At 31.5% G+C, this 12,510-nt stretch overlaps 2 protein-coding genes across 2 annotated transcripts; one reads left to right on the top strand and one right to left on the bottom strand.

Moving 5' to 3' along the window:
- Positions 1-1,195: 1,195 nt before the first annotated feature.
- On the top strand, positions 1,196-4,883 carry LOC130976562 (protein CYSTEINE-RICH TRANSMEMBRANE MODULE 13-like). Its single transcript, XM_057901488.1, has 3 exons — positions 1,196-1,341; positions 1,473-1,740; positions 4,524-4,883. Exons 1-3 carry the CDS (start codon positions 1,293-1,295, stop codon positions 4,579-4,581), a joined length of 375 nt encoding a protein of 124 aa, XP_057757471.1. The 5' UTR covers positions 1,196-1,292; the 3' UTR covers positions 4,582-4,883.
- A 3,767-nt stretch (positions 4,884-8,650) lies between these two features.
- On the bottom strand, positions 8,651-10,404 carry LOC130946134 (elongation of fatty acids protein 3-like). The gene has a single exon (XM_057874839.1). The coding sequence runs from the start codon at positions 10,279-10,281 to the stop codon at positions 9,391-9,393; it is 891 nt and encodes a 296-aa protein (XP_057730822.1). The 5' UTR covers positions 10,282-10,404; the 3' UTR covers positions 8,651-9,390.
- Positions 10,405-12,510: the final 2,106 nt, after the last annotated feature.

Genomic DNA, 12,510 nt, shown 5'->3' with positions numbered 1-12,510 from the left:
GATTTAGAACTTTTGATAATTATGAAATGGTCAAAGGGAGAAGAAAGAAGAAACAGAGTACCTCCATCAGTTGGAGTCTTCGACACATACTCCTCCGAGGAACCACTATCGTTAGACGAACCAGTTTCGGCAATGTAATCCGAATCAAATTCACTCTCATATACTTCAACACAATCTCGAGGTTTGACAAAGGTGAATCAGTCTTGCCGCAACTGGGATTGCCTGCGAGATCGAAGAGGACGGTTTACAACCACCAACTACGTCACGAACCGCAACATACCACTCCCATCATATGTTGCAGTATTAGTCTACCATGTACGTCGAACATTACCCTTACATACTAATCAGCTTCAACCCAAAATGTCTTGTTAATAAACCCTCCACTCGGCAACGCTGATAGAAATCTATATGTAACTTTTTCAACCTTATTGGAACATATTATCCCCATGTTATTCAATATGACATTCTTAAAGAAATCTAGAGTTTCAATATGGCAAGCGTAACATCACAGGTAAATTGCATTCATATGTATCACTTATTCTCACCCTTTTTTATTATCCCATTAGGATAAAGTAAAAAAAAAAAATTGATTAAAGTGGTGTGTATGAAGAAGAAGGTTAAGGAGAATAGAAAGTAAAGAAATAGATATAGTGTAACTAATAGTGTCAAGAGACTCAAAAATTCTGTATTTCGTATTTTTTTAAATATTGTAATTTTTTACTGTCATGAGAATAGTATTTTTATTCTTAAATCTATAACCCATCCAAAATTTTTTATTATAAAAAAAAACTAATAATGTCAAAACTTTTTATATAAAATTTTTTTATGTAATTATCTAAGATGTAGAGACATTTAGATAAATATATACATATTTCAAATATATTTACCACAATTTTTACTTACTATATCTTATATACTCAGAACTCGATTTATGTACAACTACGCAGTTGTATCATATCTTGGATGCAATAGTTTCTTTTTAATGTATCTTATCCTGAGTACATAGTATGAGTATCCATCTTGTGCTATTATTGATTTTCAAGGTGTATACCCGAGATATGTAATATCTATTTAAAATTGTAATTTACTTAAATAAAAAATCCTCATACAGACACGTGTTAGCATATTATTGAGGGAGGCCAACAAAACAATTAAATAACCGGTCCCACCAACTATGCATCTACATCGTCTTTGGTTTTCTTTTTTCTCTAATCTCTCAAACCCTTTCTTCACAATTTCTTCACCGAAAAGATTTAGCCACTTGGTAAGTTAGTAGTACCCACAAGACCAAAATGACCAGAGGACCCCATGAACCATACCCTCCACCGCCACAACCACCAGGTTCTCACGATCAATCAACATTTTCTTCTTTCTTTTCTTCTATTCTTGTTTCTATATATACAAATCGTTTCTGTAATTTTTGAACAAACTTGAAACTTCTTATGAAATCAGTGGATTTTTTTTCTACCTAGGTTACGGATCTCCTTATCCACCCCCACCACCACAACCGGGGTTCCCGTCGGCAGCGCCTCACGAAATATACCCTCCGGGGCCGCCACCACCGCAGCCACATACTGGGTACCCGCCGCCGCGGCCGCCGCAGGCTCCACACCCACCACGCTATCAAGGATACCAGGGTTATTTCAATAGCGGGTATCCACCGCCACCTCCGCCGCACTCTCATGTCGTCGGACATCACCATCATGATGATGATGGCTGTTTTTCAGTCTTGAGAGGCTGGTATGGTTTTTCTTTTCTTTTTTTTTTTTTCATTTTATTTTTCCAATTTACTGCTTGGATAATTAATAATGGATTATTAAAATTCTTAGTTAATTTAAAGTGAAATTTTTAGCCTGTGGACTGTAGCTTAGATGGTATTTCTTCTTGTAGTTATAAGTGAGGCTGGTTAAAGTTCAGACAAGAGTCAAATTGGTTTCCCAAATTTCCATTCAGTCAAAATATTCAATAGCCTGTTGCTAGAACTTAGCATTGCACATCAGCATGGGTCAAACTGCATCAAGATAGAGAAAATGGATTAAGGACTAACTTGGGTTAGGGACTAATGTGATGATCATAGTTAATTTAATGGGTACTGCTAGGGAGCCAATGGCCTAAGCGTACAATGTGTACAATGGGCTAAATCTTTGGTCCATGAATAAAATGAACATCACCTATACTACCCAGAATAACCATCTGGATACCAAGAATAATAAACATCTCATGTCATAAAACCTGACCTTTCGGATCTAGAACTCTAATACCATGTCATGAACTCACTCATCCCAAAAAGGCAACCTGACAGGACAATGTAGCACTAATGATTATATCTCTAATACTTCTTAAACCTCCATTGTACACATTGTACGCTTAGGCCATTGGCTCCCTATACTTTCTCTAATTTAATTTGTTACTCATTCTTCTATGTAAAGGTGTTTCCTTCTTCTATGTGAGGTGGAGCGTAGGTAAGAGCAAAGACTAGATAGAATGTGGAGTGCGTTCCTGGTCGCTTTACCAGCTTTTTATTGTTGCCTCCTCTAGATATGGAAGGTAGCTTGCTTCTCTTCTCCTGGGTGGCTGCCTGAACATGTTAATCTTGAAGGATCCATTTGAGCATTTACTCAACCCTTTCATAACTAAATATCTTGGTCCATGGAAGAAAGCAGAAATCTAGACAACATTCATTTCTTTTATCTAATTATATTTCCAGTTAGAGGAGAGTAAGTGAGGGAAGGAAAAAGAAAATCTGACACTAGCTGTACGCTTCCTTTGTCGCTGAGGGTCTTGAAAATTCTCATGGTTGTAGCTCCTTTCTCCCTTAGGGAGGGGCATTATTGAACTTTCCAAACTACTAGGTTGTGATTTTATTGGATTACGCCATAGCCGCAAGCATGTTATCTTTCTAGCTTTTACCCTCTTTCTTCCACAGGATTAGGCTGTTAGGTTGAGGGAGTTAGTTACCTGCGACCGTCAGAATGTTCCATCACAGAATCAATTGCTATGCTCGAAGTTTCAAACCTAAATTTTATCGCGGAATCTGGATGATAAGAGAAAACGTTCATGTGCTCCCAAGAACTACTTATACTTGGTAGATATTCAGTTTCGGTATGAAAACCAATGAATGGTACCCATATGCCCCTAATAATTACACATCTAATCATTATCTCAATCGACTATTTGGTTGATAAAATTTTGATTGTTTGTGTGATATCCACATTGCTTAGAGAGATTCAATCATATGTAACATGCACAATGCATTTCTGCTTTCAAAATATATTAAAAGGATAATCTACTAATCTAAATTAAAATGATTACTTTTTGTTCAAGGTCTGAACCAAGACTTAACAACATTCATTGATGATTTCTCTTCTCATATATGGGAAAGAAATATGTAATTCTTGAGTAGTCTATCTTATTGGAACTTTTCTATCTGTCTCGCTAACCAAACACATTGTGCATCTCTCTATCTGTATATTTTTGTCCTTGTCTACTGTACCAAACACTTCCAACAGGTTTCCTTCTCTATACTATGTGTCATTCCTTGATCTCTCAGGTCCAAATTTTAGGATGGATAGACTTGTGTAATCTTGTAGCACTTACCATGAGGCAGTCTTGTATTATTCAAAAGAAATCTATTGGAGACACTAAGATAATAAAATCTCCACTTCATATAAGAATTTGGAATTTGCAATCCTTAGATAAGATCGGTTTAGGATCACAGAATCTGTGTCTATCTAAGAGGATTGGTGGACTCAACGGTAGACTATATCTTCTTGGATATAATATCAATCTGGTTCTAGAATTTTCACCAATAATCAATTTGTCCGAGTTTTAATAATAAATCAAGTTAGTCCCTCGAACATATATTATTTTGATGCTGTTAGTGAAGTATTCGAAATGGAGCGTTTGAGCAATGGTTGAGTTGTCTCTGTGTGATCTCAAGGTCATTGGTTCAAACTGTGGAAACAATCACTGATGTAGTTATCATGTTAGATTGCGTACGTTACACCTTTTGGGTGCGGCCTTTCCGTAACGCGGCATGCTTATGCACCGGGCTGCCGTTAGTGAAGTATTGATGAGGTCTCTTAAGTATTACAGGTCACAATGATTTTTGGCATTGATAGGCCATGCTACTATGCCATGTGGCATTTAGCGGCCCACGTTAGCACCCCTCTAATAGTGTCAAAACAGAATTTGTACGAGGGACGTGATTCATGGTTGAAAACCCAAGGACTAAAATATTGCTTTTTTTTTTTTAAATGACCTTGGTTGTACGGAAAAGACCTTGGAGAGGATCAAATTGATCATTATCTCTATCTTCTTGTATACTATTTAGGCTTTTTACTCTTCATTAGTCGTAATCTATGTAATTGTTTTTTTTCAGCTTGAAAAATCGACTTGTCATTTTCTCAATTACAGAATCCATGATATGTTCCTTAACTTGGTTTTTCCACTTCATGCATTGTTTATTTTATGGTGCCATGCTGCTAACTGAGTTACTGAGAGGCCTTTGTTTCCCTGTACAGCGTTGCAGCGCTGTGTTGCTGTTGTCTGCTAGAGGAGTGTTGTCGCTGCTGCTTTTGATTATGTGGCTGAAAACTGAAGTTGGCTCATAATCAACTTGGTTATAGAACTTGGATATCTATGGAATATATGCAATAAAATCCCCAACGTTCATAGACTCTATATCATGTGTATCAGTGTATGTCCATACGAAGTTATCAATTATTTCGCAAAGTATTTGTGTATAACTTCTGAGAGGCATTAGCATTATCTACAACGAATGCAAACAATATTATGTGCACTGCATTTGTGTAAGATAATTATCCGTCACAGTTGTAAAAGATGATATATATTATGGAAAATCACACCATAGCTTTGAACTACTTTATCCGTTCTCTTTAATTTATCACTTTATTAGAAAGCACAAATGTTAAAGAGAGCGAACATATGAAATAAGAGTTTAATTTTTATCTGAGTAGTCGCACTACAAGTCATTTGGCTTTACAAGTCATACAAGTTGGAACAAATCATACCTGCGTTACTCAATGGTTTCGCGTTCCTGTTTCTCCTCCTCCTTCTCTTCCTTCTTTTTTGCGTTTCTCCTTTTTTTCGCGTGTTTCGTCTTCTTCATTTTTTTTATTACTATTATTGTTACTGCATTTTTTTTTCACTTTTTTTTTCTATTGATTTTGCAACATTATATATTTTTTTCTTTTTTGTTTGATTTTTTCTCCCAAGAAGAATTATAAGAAAACGAATAAGATAAAGAAGAAGAAGCAGTAGAAGATGAAAAGTTTTGAATCATGCAAAATTTGTCAGAATAAAAATACACCCAAAATTCTTAAAAATACACCCAAATATTTTTGTGTCACACTCAAATATTTTCGTGTTATACTCAAATTTGCTGCAAATACAGAAAATATTTCTTTTAATGCTGCATTTTTTTCTTATTTCTTTCTTTCTTTTAATTAAATGAATGTAGGTTCATCCTCTTCCAAGTAATTTTGCAGCATTATGTGTTTTTTCTTCTTCTTTGTTTGATTTTTTTTATTTTTGTTAAGAGAGTAAAACAAGAAGAAATTTGATAAGGTAAAATAAAAAGGAAAAGATTAATAAGAGAAAAAGAAGATAGTGATGATGATGAAAACAAATAAGAAGCAGTAGATGATGAGGAAGAGGAAGAGTTTTGAATTATGCAGAACTTATCAGAATAAAAATACACCAAAAAAATTCTTAAAATACACCCAAATATCTTCATGTTACACCCAAATATCTTCGTGTTACACCCAAATTTACTGCAAATATAGAAAAATATTTTTTTCAATGCAGAAGTTTTACATTATATTCAATTCAAACCATCAACACAGAATCATAAATTACTAACGAAAAAATTAACTAGAAGAAATTCCAATGAAAAAAGGAGGAAGAGGAGGAGAAAGAAGTGGTGGTGTTGGTGACGACGATAACAAAAGAGAAGAAGAAGAAGAAGAAGAAGAAGAAGAGGAGGAGGAGGACGTGCAGTAACAGCTCGAAGCGCGTGAATGTAAATGACTTGTAAAAACTTGTATAGAAAAACGATTGTATGTGGCGAATTATTTTTTTTACATACTGATAGTGTAAAATATTTTATAAAATTAAATTTCATATGTTTTTTTAGACAATTATTCATGTAGTCAATAAAAATAGTAGTTATTTTTACATTTGATACATGTGTAAAATTGATTTTTGTTAACCGTGTGTCAAAATTAAATTTTTAAAATAATATCTAAAAAAGAGATGAAATTTATTTATAGATAATTAAATATTTTTTAGGAGAATGTGCTATTTTATTTATTTTATTTGTATTAAGTTATTCAAATAGATTATACACACTTCTTTATGTGCTATTTTATTTGTGTTAAGTTGTTGAAATAGATTATACACACTTCTTTTCATTCTCTTCACACAAATATCTCTTCATAGTAGAATTTATCTCCCTAAAAGATGATAAATTGATAACTACCGATAAAATGATTAAGTTAACAAATTGAGTCTGTTTTTTATTAAAATTGACATTTTAAATTGTAATATCGTAATGTTTTTGTAATAGCTAGATTTTGAGTAACCTTAAATCAATAATTCCTAATCGAAGAAATCTGAATCTTTCTACTCCTTAACTTTGTAATTTTATTCTAGACTGAATTTTTTTTTTCATCAATTAGTTTACACGGTTTGTGGATTACGCGGTAGTTTTATTTTATTTTTTGGGATAATTCACACATATAGAATAAACTTAACTCAAAATTATACCAATATTCTAAACTGAATTTGGTTACATATATATTTCTTTCACAATTCTATATGATTCGATTTATGTTATTTAATGTTGATTCGATTTACTTATGTATATGATGTATCAATAATAAATCAAATCAATTATGACTCAAATTACATATTATATAAATATAATTGGTCATTTTATATTGTATAACTATTTAAAAAAAATTTAAGTTTTAATTTCTATGCCACCAGAGGGCTATACTTTATAATAATCTTTTCAACATCAAAAGTTCTGATAATAATTTTTTATATGCTAAAGAGTTAAAGAATGATTTTAATGAATTTTTAGAAATCGTTTATTATTCCGTTTTAAATTCATAAGTTTGTAAAAATGTAAATTTTTTAAAATTTGAACTAAAATACAAAATTTGAATTTCTATTCTTATTTATTTTGATTTTTTTAATATTTTATTTGAATTCAAATAAGGATATCTTTTTATTAATATTTATGTTTTAAAATTAATAAATAATTAACTTAAAAATAAAAAATGTCAACAAAATTTAAAGTAGTAAATCGAATCAACATATAAATAACATAATTCGAATCAATTATATTCAATTTACATAAAATTGTAATCAAGACATGGATCTATCTAACCCAATTCAATTTATGATATTGGTATAATTTTAAGTTAAGTTTCTTTTATATGTGTGAATTATCCTATTTTTTGAGACTATTTTATCAAATACTTGACATCTTTTATTTATTTACAAGCTATTTTGTGAAAAATAATTTTTTAATATACTACGTGTATACTAAAAATTTGTTACTAAATAAATTACATATATAAAATATATATTAAAATATAAAATATATAATAACTAATTTAGTTATTGAGTTTTTATGTGTATATAATATTTTTATTTTTCATATTATAAATCAATTAATAACAAAATCAAAATTAAATATGTTTAACAAACGAACATTTACCACATTCAACAAATACAAATTTTCAATAAACTGATAAAGTCATTAATATATGTATTAAGTAAATAAGTTCTAAATTAATTTTATTACAACACAATTAAGTTTCAAAAATATTAGTTGACAATGATGTATCACAATTTTGAAATCATTGTAGCAAACTAACGAGAAATCCTTAGACTGTCTTGGAGTATAAAATGTTATGGACAACCTAAATATTCAATCAAATTTCTTTTGGAAACCAATTTAAGTTGTCAATCAATTTCAAAATATTATCTTATTTTAAGATAGCATATGATAACATTTTCACCATTACAATCAAGTTAGATACTGGGAAATTCTTGTCAAATAGGTCAAATAATAAAGAAAAATAACTAGGAAATACCTCCTAAGTCCTAACCTCTTTGAATATTGATACGAGATCGCAAATTGTACCACAAAACCACATTCTTTATAAACTTTGAACTTATATTTATATGTTGTTAGCTTTTATTTTGCGGCGAATGTGAGTGCTAGACATGAATGTGGGACAATTTTTTTTTAAAATAATGGATGAAAAAATCGCACTATTTGATTTTTTTTAAGAAAAATTAAGCCTACTGATCGGACAATCCAATTAGTATGGAAGAGAAAATTTAAATTTTGACGAAAATAATCGGACTTCCGATTTGTATTTTAAAACTTAAAAAAATTTAGGATCTGATTTGTGTACCCAAATTTTTTTAAATTTTAAAATACAAATTGGACGGTCTGATTTTTGTTCCTAATATCACAGTTACGTAAAGCACATATACACTCCTACACTATTTCCCTGACCACATCTAAATTAAAAAGTGTCATTTTGCCATATTTCATGATGTTTAGTTGTAGAAAAGCACTAAAATTTCCAACCAGTAAACAGATATATAGCACCCAACTCCAACTGAAATTTATTTGAAGCATCATGGAATATTTGGCATGTGCTTCGTATCTTACTGCTATGCAGTGACTTCATTATTTCAACCTAACGTGAGATGAATATTCTACGCGATATGCATCCTCAAATAAAGTGATAACCTAACACAACAAATTCTCAATCATATTCATTACACGTAATTGACAAAACTTTAATTTTCTACATTATTGTAGTTTCAATTATTTCTATACTTAAAAAAGTACTTTCCACTTTCTACTGTTTTTGTCTTAGCTATACTTTTGTACAAAATGTGACCAACCATTAACCTGGAAATTTTGGACCCAAACAGCAGCATAGACCATAGAGAGTGCCACTCATTTTCTGATCCTCAGCTTACAATTATCATTATCTACTCCCCACCGCTTTGAAATAACTGTCTACTCCGTAAGATGAGAATTCATCACAAGTTATTTTTACATGAAGCTATTACATTGATAATAATTTAGTTAAATATATTAAATTATCTAATATTTTTCGTCTATTAACTTTAAATAGAGATAATTATAAGGGAGTCTTCACCCTTTCATAAAAGAAAAAATTCAAGTGCACTCGACATATAAAGTTAATAGATGAGAGCTGTTAGATGATCAACTTCATATGAAGTCTGTACCTGAGTTTCCACTTTTCATAAATTAGTACACTGGATTTTTGAATGGACAAACTATGAGGGACGGAAGGGAATAACTGATTTTCAATTTCCAGAGATCAAAACAGGGCACGATGAGCGAGCACAGTCACCATGAATGATCTTTCTCTCCCTCTTGCCAAAAACATAAACCCTCACATAGAAGTTGAGGAAGAGCAACAACACAGCGCCGTTGAGGACAGAGTTGAAGACCCACGCGCCAATCCCATTGCACCCACCCTTGAAGAAGAAGTGGAGAAAGAAAACCCCAACGTGGCACGCAACGTTGCAACCGAGGAGGGCGATCTGACAGTTGAGGACGAACGGAAAACAGGCGCCGCGGAAGCCAATAGCTGTCCAAAACTTGTAACCGTAGACGAGGGAGTAGACAAGAGTGGTGAAGAGGATTGCGAGGACCTGAAAGGACTGAGAGAATTCGAGCCACAAAAATGACGTGAAGGCGGAGATGGAGTGGTTAAAGACTTGAAAAAACAACAACCTGCGACGTCTTAAGATTGCAAGAATGGTGGTGAGCATATGGAGGAAGCGGGAGAGATAGTAGAGGTAGGACCAGAAGAACACCCGGCCGGAGGGGCGAGTGCCGAGTGGGAAACAGAGTAGCCACTCCAAGGGGGTCTTCGTGCGGCGCCAGAACCACCGGGTGTCGCGGATCTCTGCGGCGGCGGAGAGGAATATGCCGGCGAAGATTGTGGCGGAGAGGAGGGACAAGGCGAGGCTGTGGAGGGCGGGGAGGGGGCCGAGGGGAAGAGGACGGTGGAGGGGGCGGAGGAGGAGGGATAGGGAGAGGGAGAGAAGGAGGTAGAGGGATATGGAGGAGAAGAGGAAGGACCACGTGGAGCCCCAGGATTGGGTGTGGCTCCAACGGAAGCCGACAATTGAAGGGTGCTCGGAGAGGTAGAAGGTGATGAGGGCGTGGATCGACGGTGGGTTGCCCATGGAGGTCGTGGTATAGTCAGTTGGGTTTTTTCATTTGTTCGGAAACTGCGTCTGAGAGACACTGGGATATAGCGAGCCTGCCAGTGCCAACTGCCAAGCAGCGCGATGATTAAACAATTATTCCATTTGTGAGAGAAAAAGAAGATCATATATAGTAGCGCACCTATTCATTATTTTTATTTATTTATTAAATGGGTAACAAAATAATAAAAATTAAATTAATTGAGATAGTAAATAATTTATAAATTTAATTAAAAGATTTTGAATTTAAATTTTTAAAATATCATTTTTTTTGAATTATATATAATAAAAAATATTTTTAAAAAAGAGACCAACTCTTCTAATATCTTCGTTATATATAATATAGATATATAAAAATAATTATAATAGCAAACAAAATAGTTATTTAAATTGTTATCTAAGTATCTAACAAATTTGAAGTGTGAAAAACTGAAAATATTCTACTATATATTTGTTGTATAAAAGTTCTAAAAATTATATTGGTAACAATAAATTCCTGTTAACTTTGTTAATATCCACAATTTTAATATGAAAAAATATAAATAGACAACAATATGAACAATGAATATATCGGATATGAATAGTTATTATAATATTAAAAATTAGGTAAATAATTTAAAATATAATATATTGTTCAAGAAAGTTATCGATTATTTAACATAATTCTTTTAATACTGTTGAGGAGTTAAAAGTGCCTAATCAATATTTTTTTAAGACAAAACTAACCCCAAGTATTACTCTTTTGAAATTAGTCTCACGCTAACATACGTTTCATCTAAAATCAGTAAGAAATTCATCACTTTATTTTCAAGTAAAATGTAATACAATTAGCCTTTTCTAAGACTATAATAATTATTTTTTTATATGGTGTACAAAATTTATATGTTGTTCCCTCCCCATCAAAAGATAACATGAAAAACAAAGTTTACTAGCTAGTTATGTGAAGTTAAGAATATCTTTATGACAAGAAGAAGCAACACTTTGAAGATGCTTAGCCCAAAACTTCAAATATTTGATACCCATTATATTATATTTTCTTTAAAATAGAATTCTAAAATTTTAAATTCATTCCCCTCTGATCTGAGGTGCTGATCGTATTCGGTTTTTTTTTTTTTCGTTTTTGTTTGACTGTTAGTTTTCTTAAAAAACAATTTGTGTGTTTTGCTAAATAATTTATTAATTTTCTTAAAACACACAAATCTGTTAACACAAACACCTCTATCAATCGATTTAGGTTTTTTTGTGTTTTGCTAAATAAATTATGCGTTTTTTCCTATAGAAATTTATTGTGTTTTTGGGTGAAGCTTTTCATATCATTAACTAATTTAATGCACAAAAAGTACATTATTTAACTAAAAATAATAAATAAAAAATATAATTATTTCATAATAAACTAACATGACGAAAAAAAATTATTTCATATCATTAACTAATTTAATCCATAAAAATATATTAATTAATAATAGATTATTATAATTATTTTATAATAAATTAACACGACAATAAACATTATTTCATATTATTAACTAATTTAATACACAAAAAATATTATTTAATTAAAAATAATAAATAAAAATTTATAATTATTTTATAATAAACTAACATAACAAATAAAAATTATTTTATATATACCTAATCAAATTTTAATGTCTACTCTTTTAACAAATCTCATTCAAATAAATACTAAACATTTAATTAACTAAAATTAAATAAATCAAAATATATTAATTAATTTTCTATTAAAAATAACAAATACATAAACTGACGTCGAAATTCAATACTACTCCGGCCAAGTTGCATTCAGTATATTAATATTTTTTTTCCAAACGTAATCCCTTATCTAGTTATGTATGCTTTTAAAATTATCTAAGACTCTAGAATATAAGAAATGAAGCAATAGTTTTCAGTTACACACCCTTATATGGTGGTAGAAGACATCTTAGGTACCATGCCTTAATAGATAAACGTAGCGTTACAGATTACACATTTTTTGTAAATATTATATTTAAATAATTAAAATAAAAAAATCATAAATTATAAAAACGTTCTACCCTGCCACTATTTATATATTAATAGCAAGGTTCAGAAAACTGGACCGATCATCAAACCGCTCTAGTCACTGGTTCACTGGTCTAACCGGTTCAATCGGTGGTTCAACCGGAAAAACCGTTTAGAATAGAATAATAAATAAATTATAAATACACTTTC

The sequence above is a fragment of the Arachis stenosperma genome, chromosome 1 (assembly GCF_014773155.1).
Source record: "Arachis stenosperma cultivar V10309 chromosome 1, arast.V10309.gnm1.PFL2, whole genome shotgun sequence".
NCBI lineage: Eukaryota > Viridiplantae > Streptophyta > Magnoliopsida > Fabales > Fabaceae > Arachis > Arachis stenosperma.
This window is presented reverse-complemented; position numbering and strand designations above follow the sequence as displayed.

Excerpts from the sequence above, each read along its gene's own strand:
- LOC130976562 (XM_057901488.1), top strand. The coding sequence starts at position 1,293 with ATGACCAGAGGACCCCATGAACCATACCCTCCACCGCCACAACCACCA. Across the intron at positions 1,342-1,472 it reads TCCACCGCCACAACCACCAG|GTTACGGATCTCCTTATCCA; the intron begins GTTCTCACGATC and ends TTTTCTACCTAG. Across the intron at positions 1,741-4,523 it reads TTTTCAGTCTTGAGAGGCTG|CGTTGCAGCGCTGTGTTGCT; the intron begins GTATGGTTTTTC and ends TTCCCTGTACAG.
- LOC130946134 (XM_057874839.1), bottom strand. The coding sequence starts at position 10,281 with ATGGGCAACCCACCGTCGATCCACGCCCTCATCACCTTCTACCTCTCC.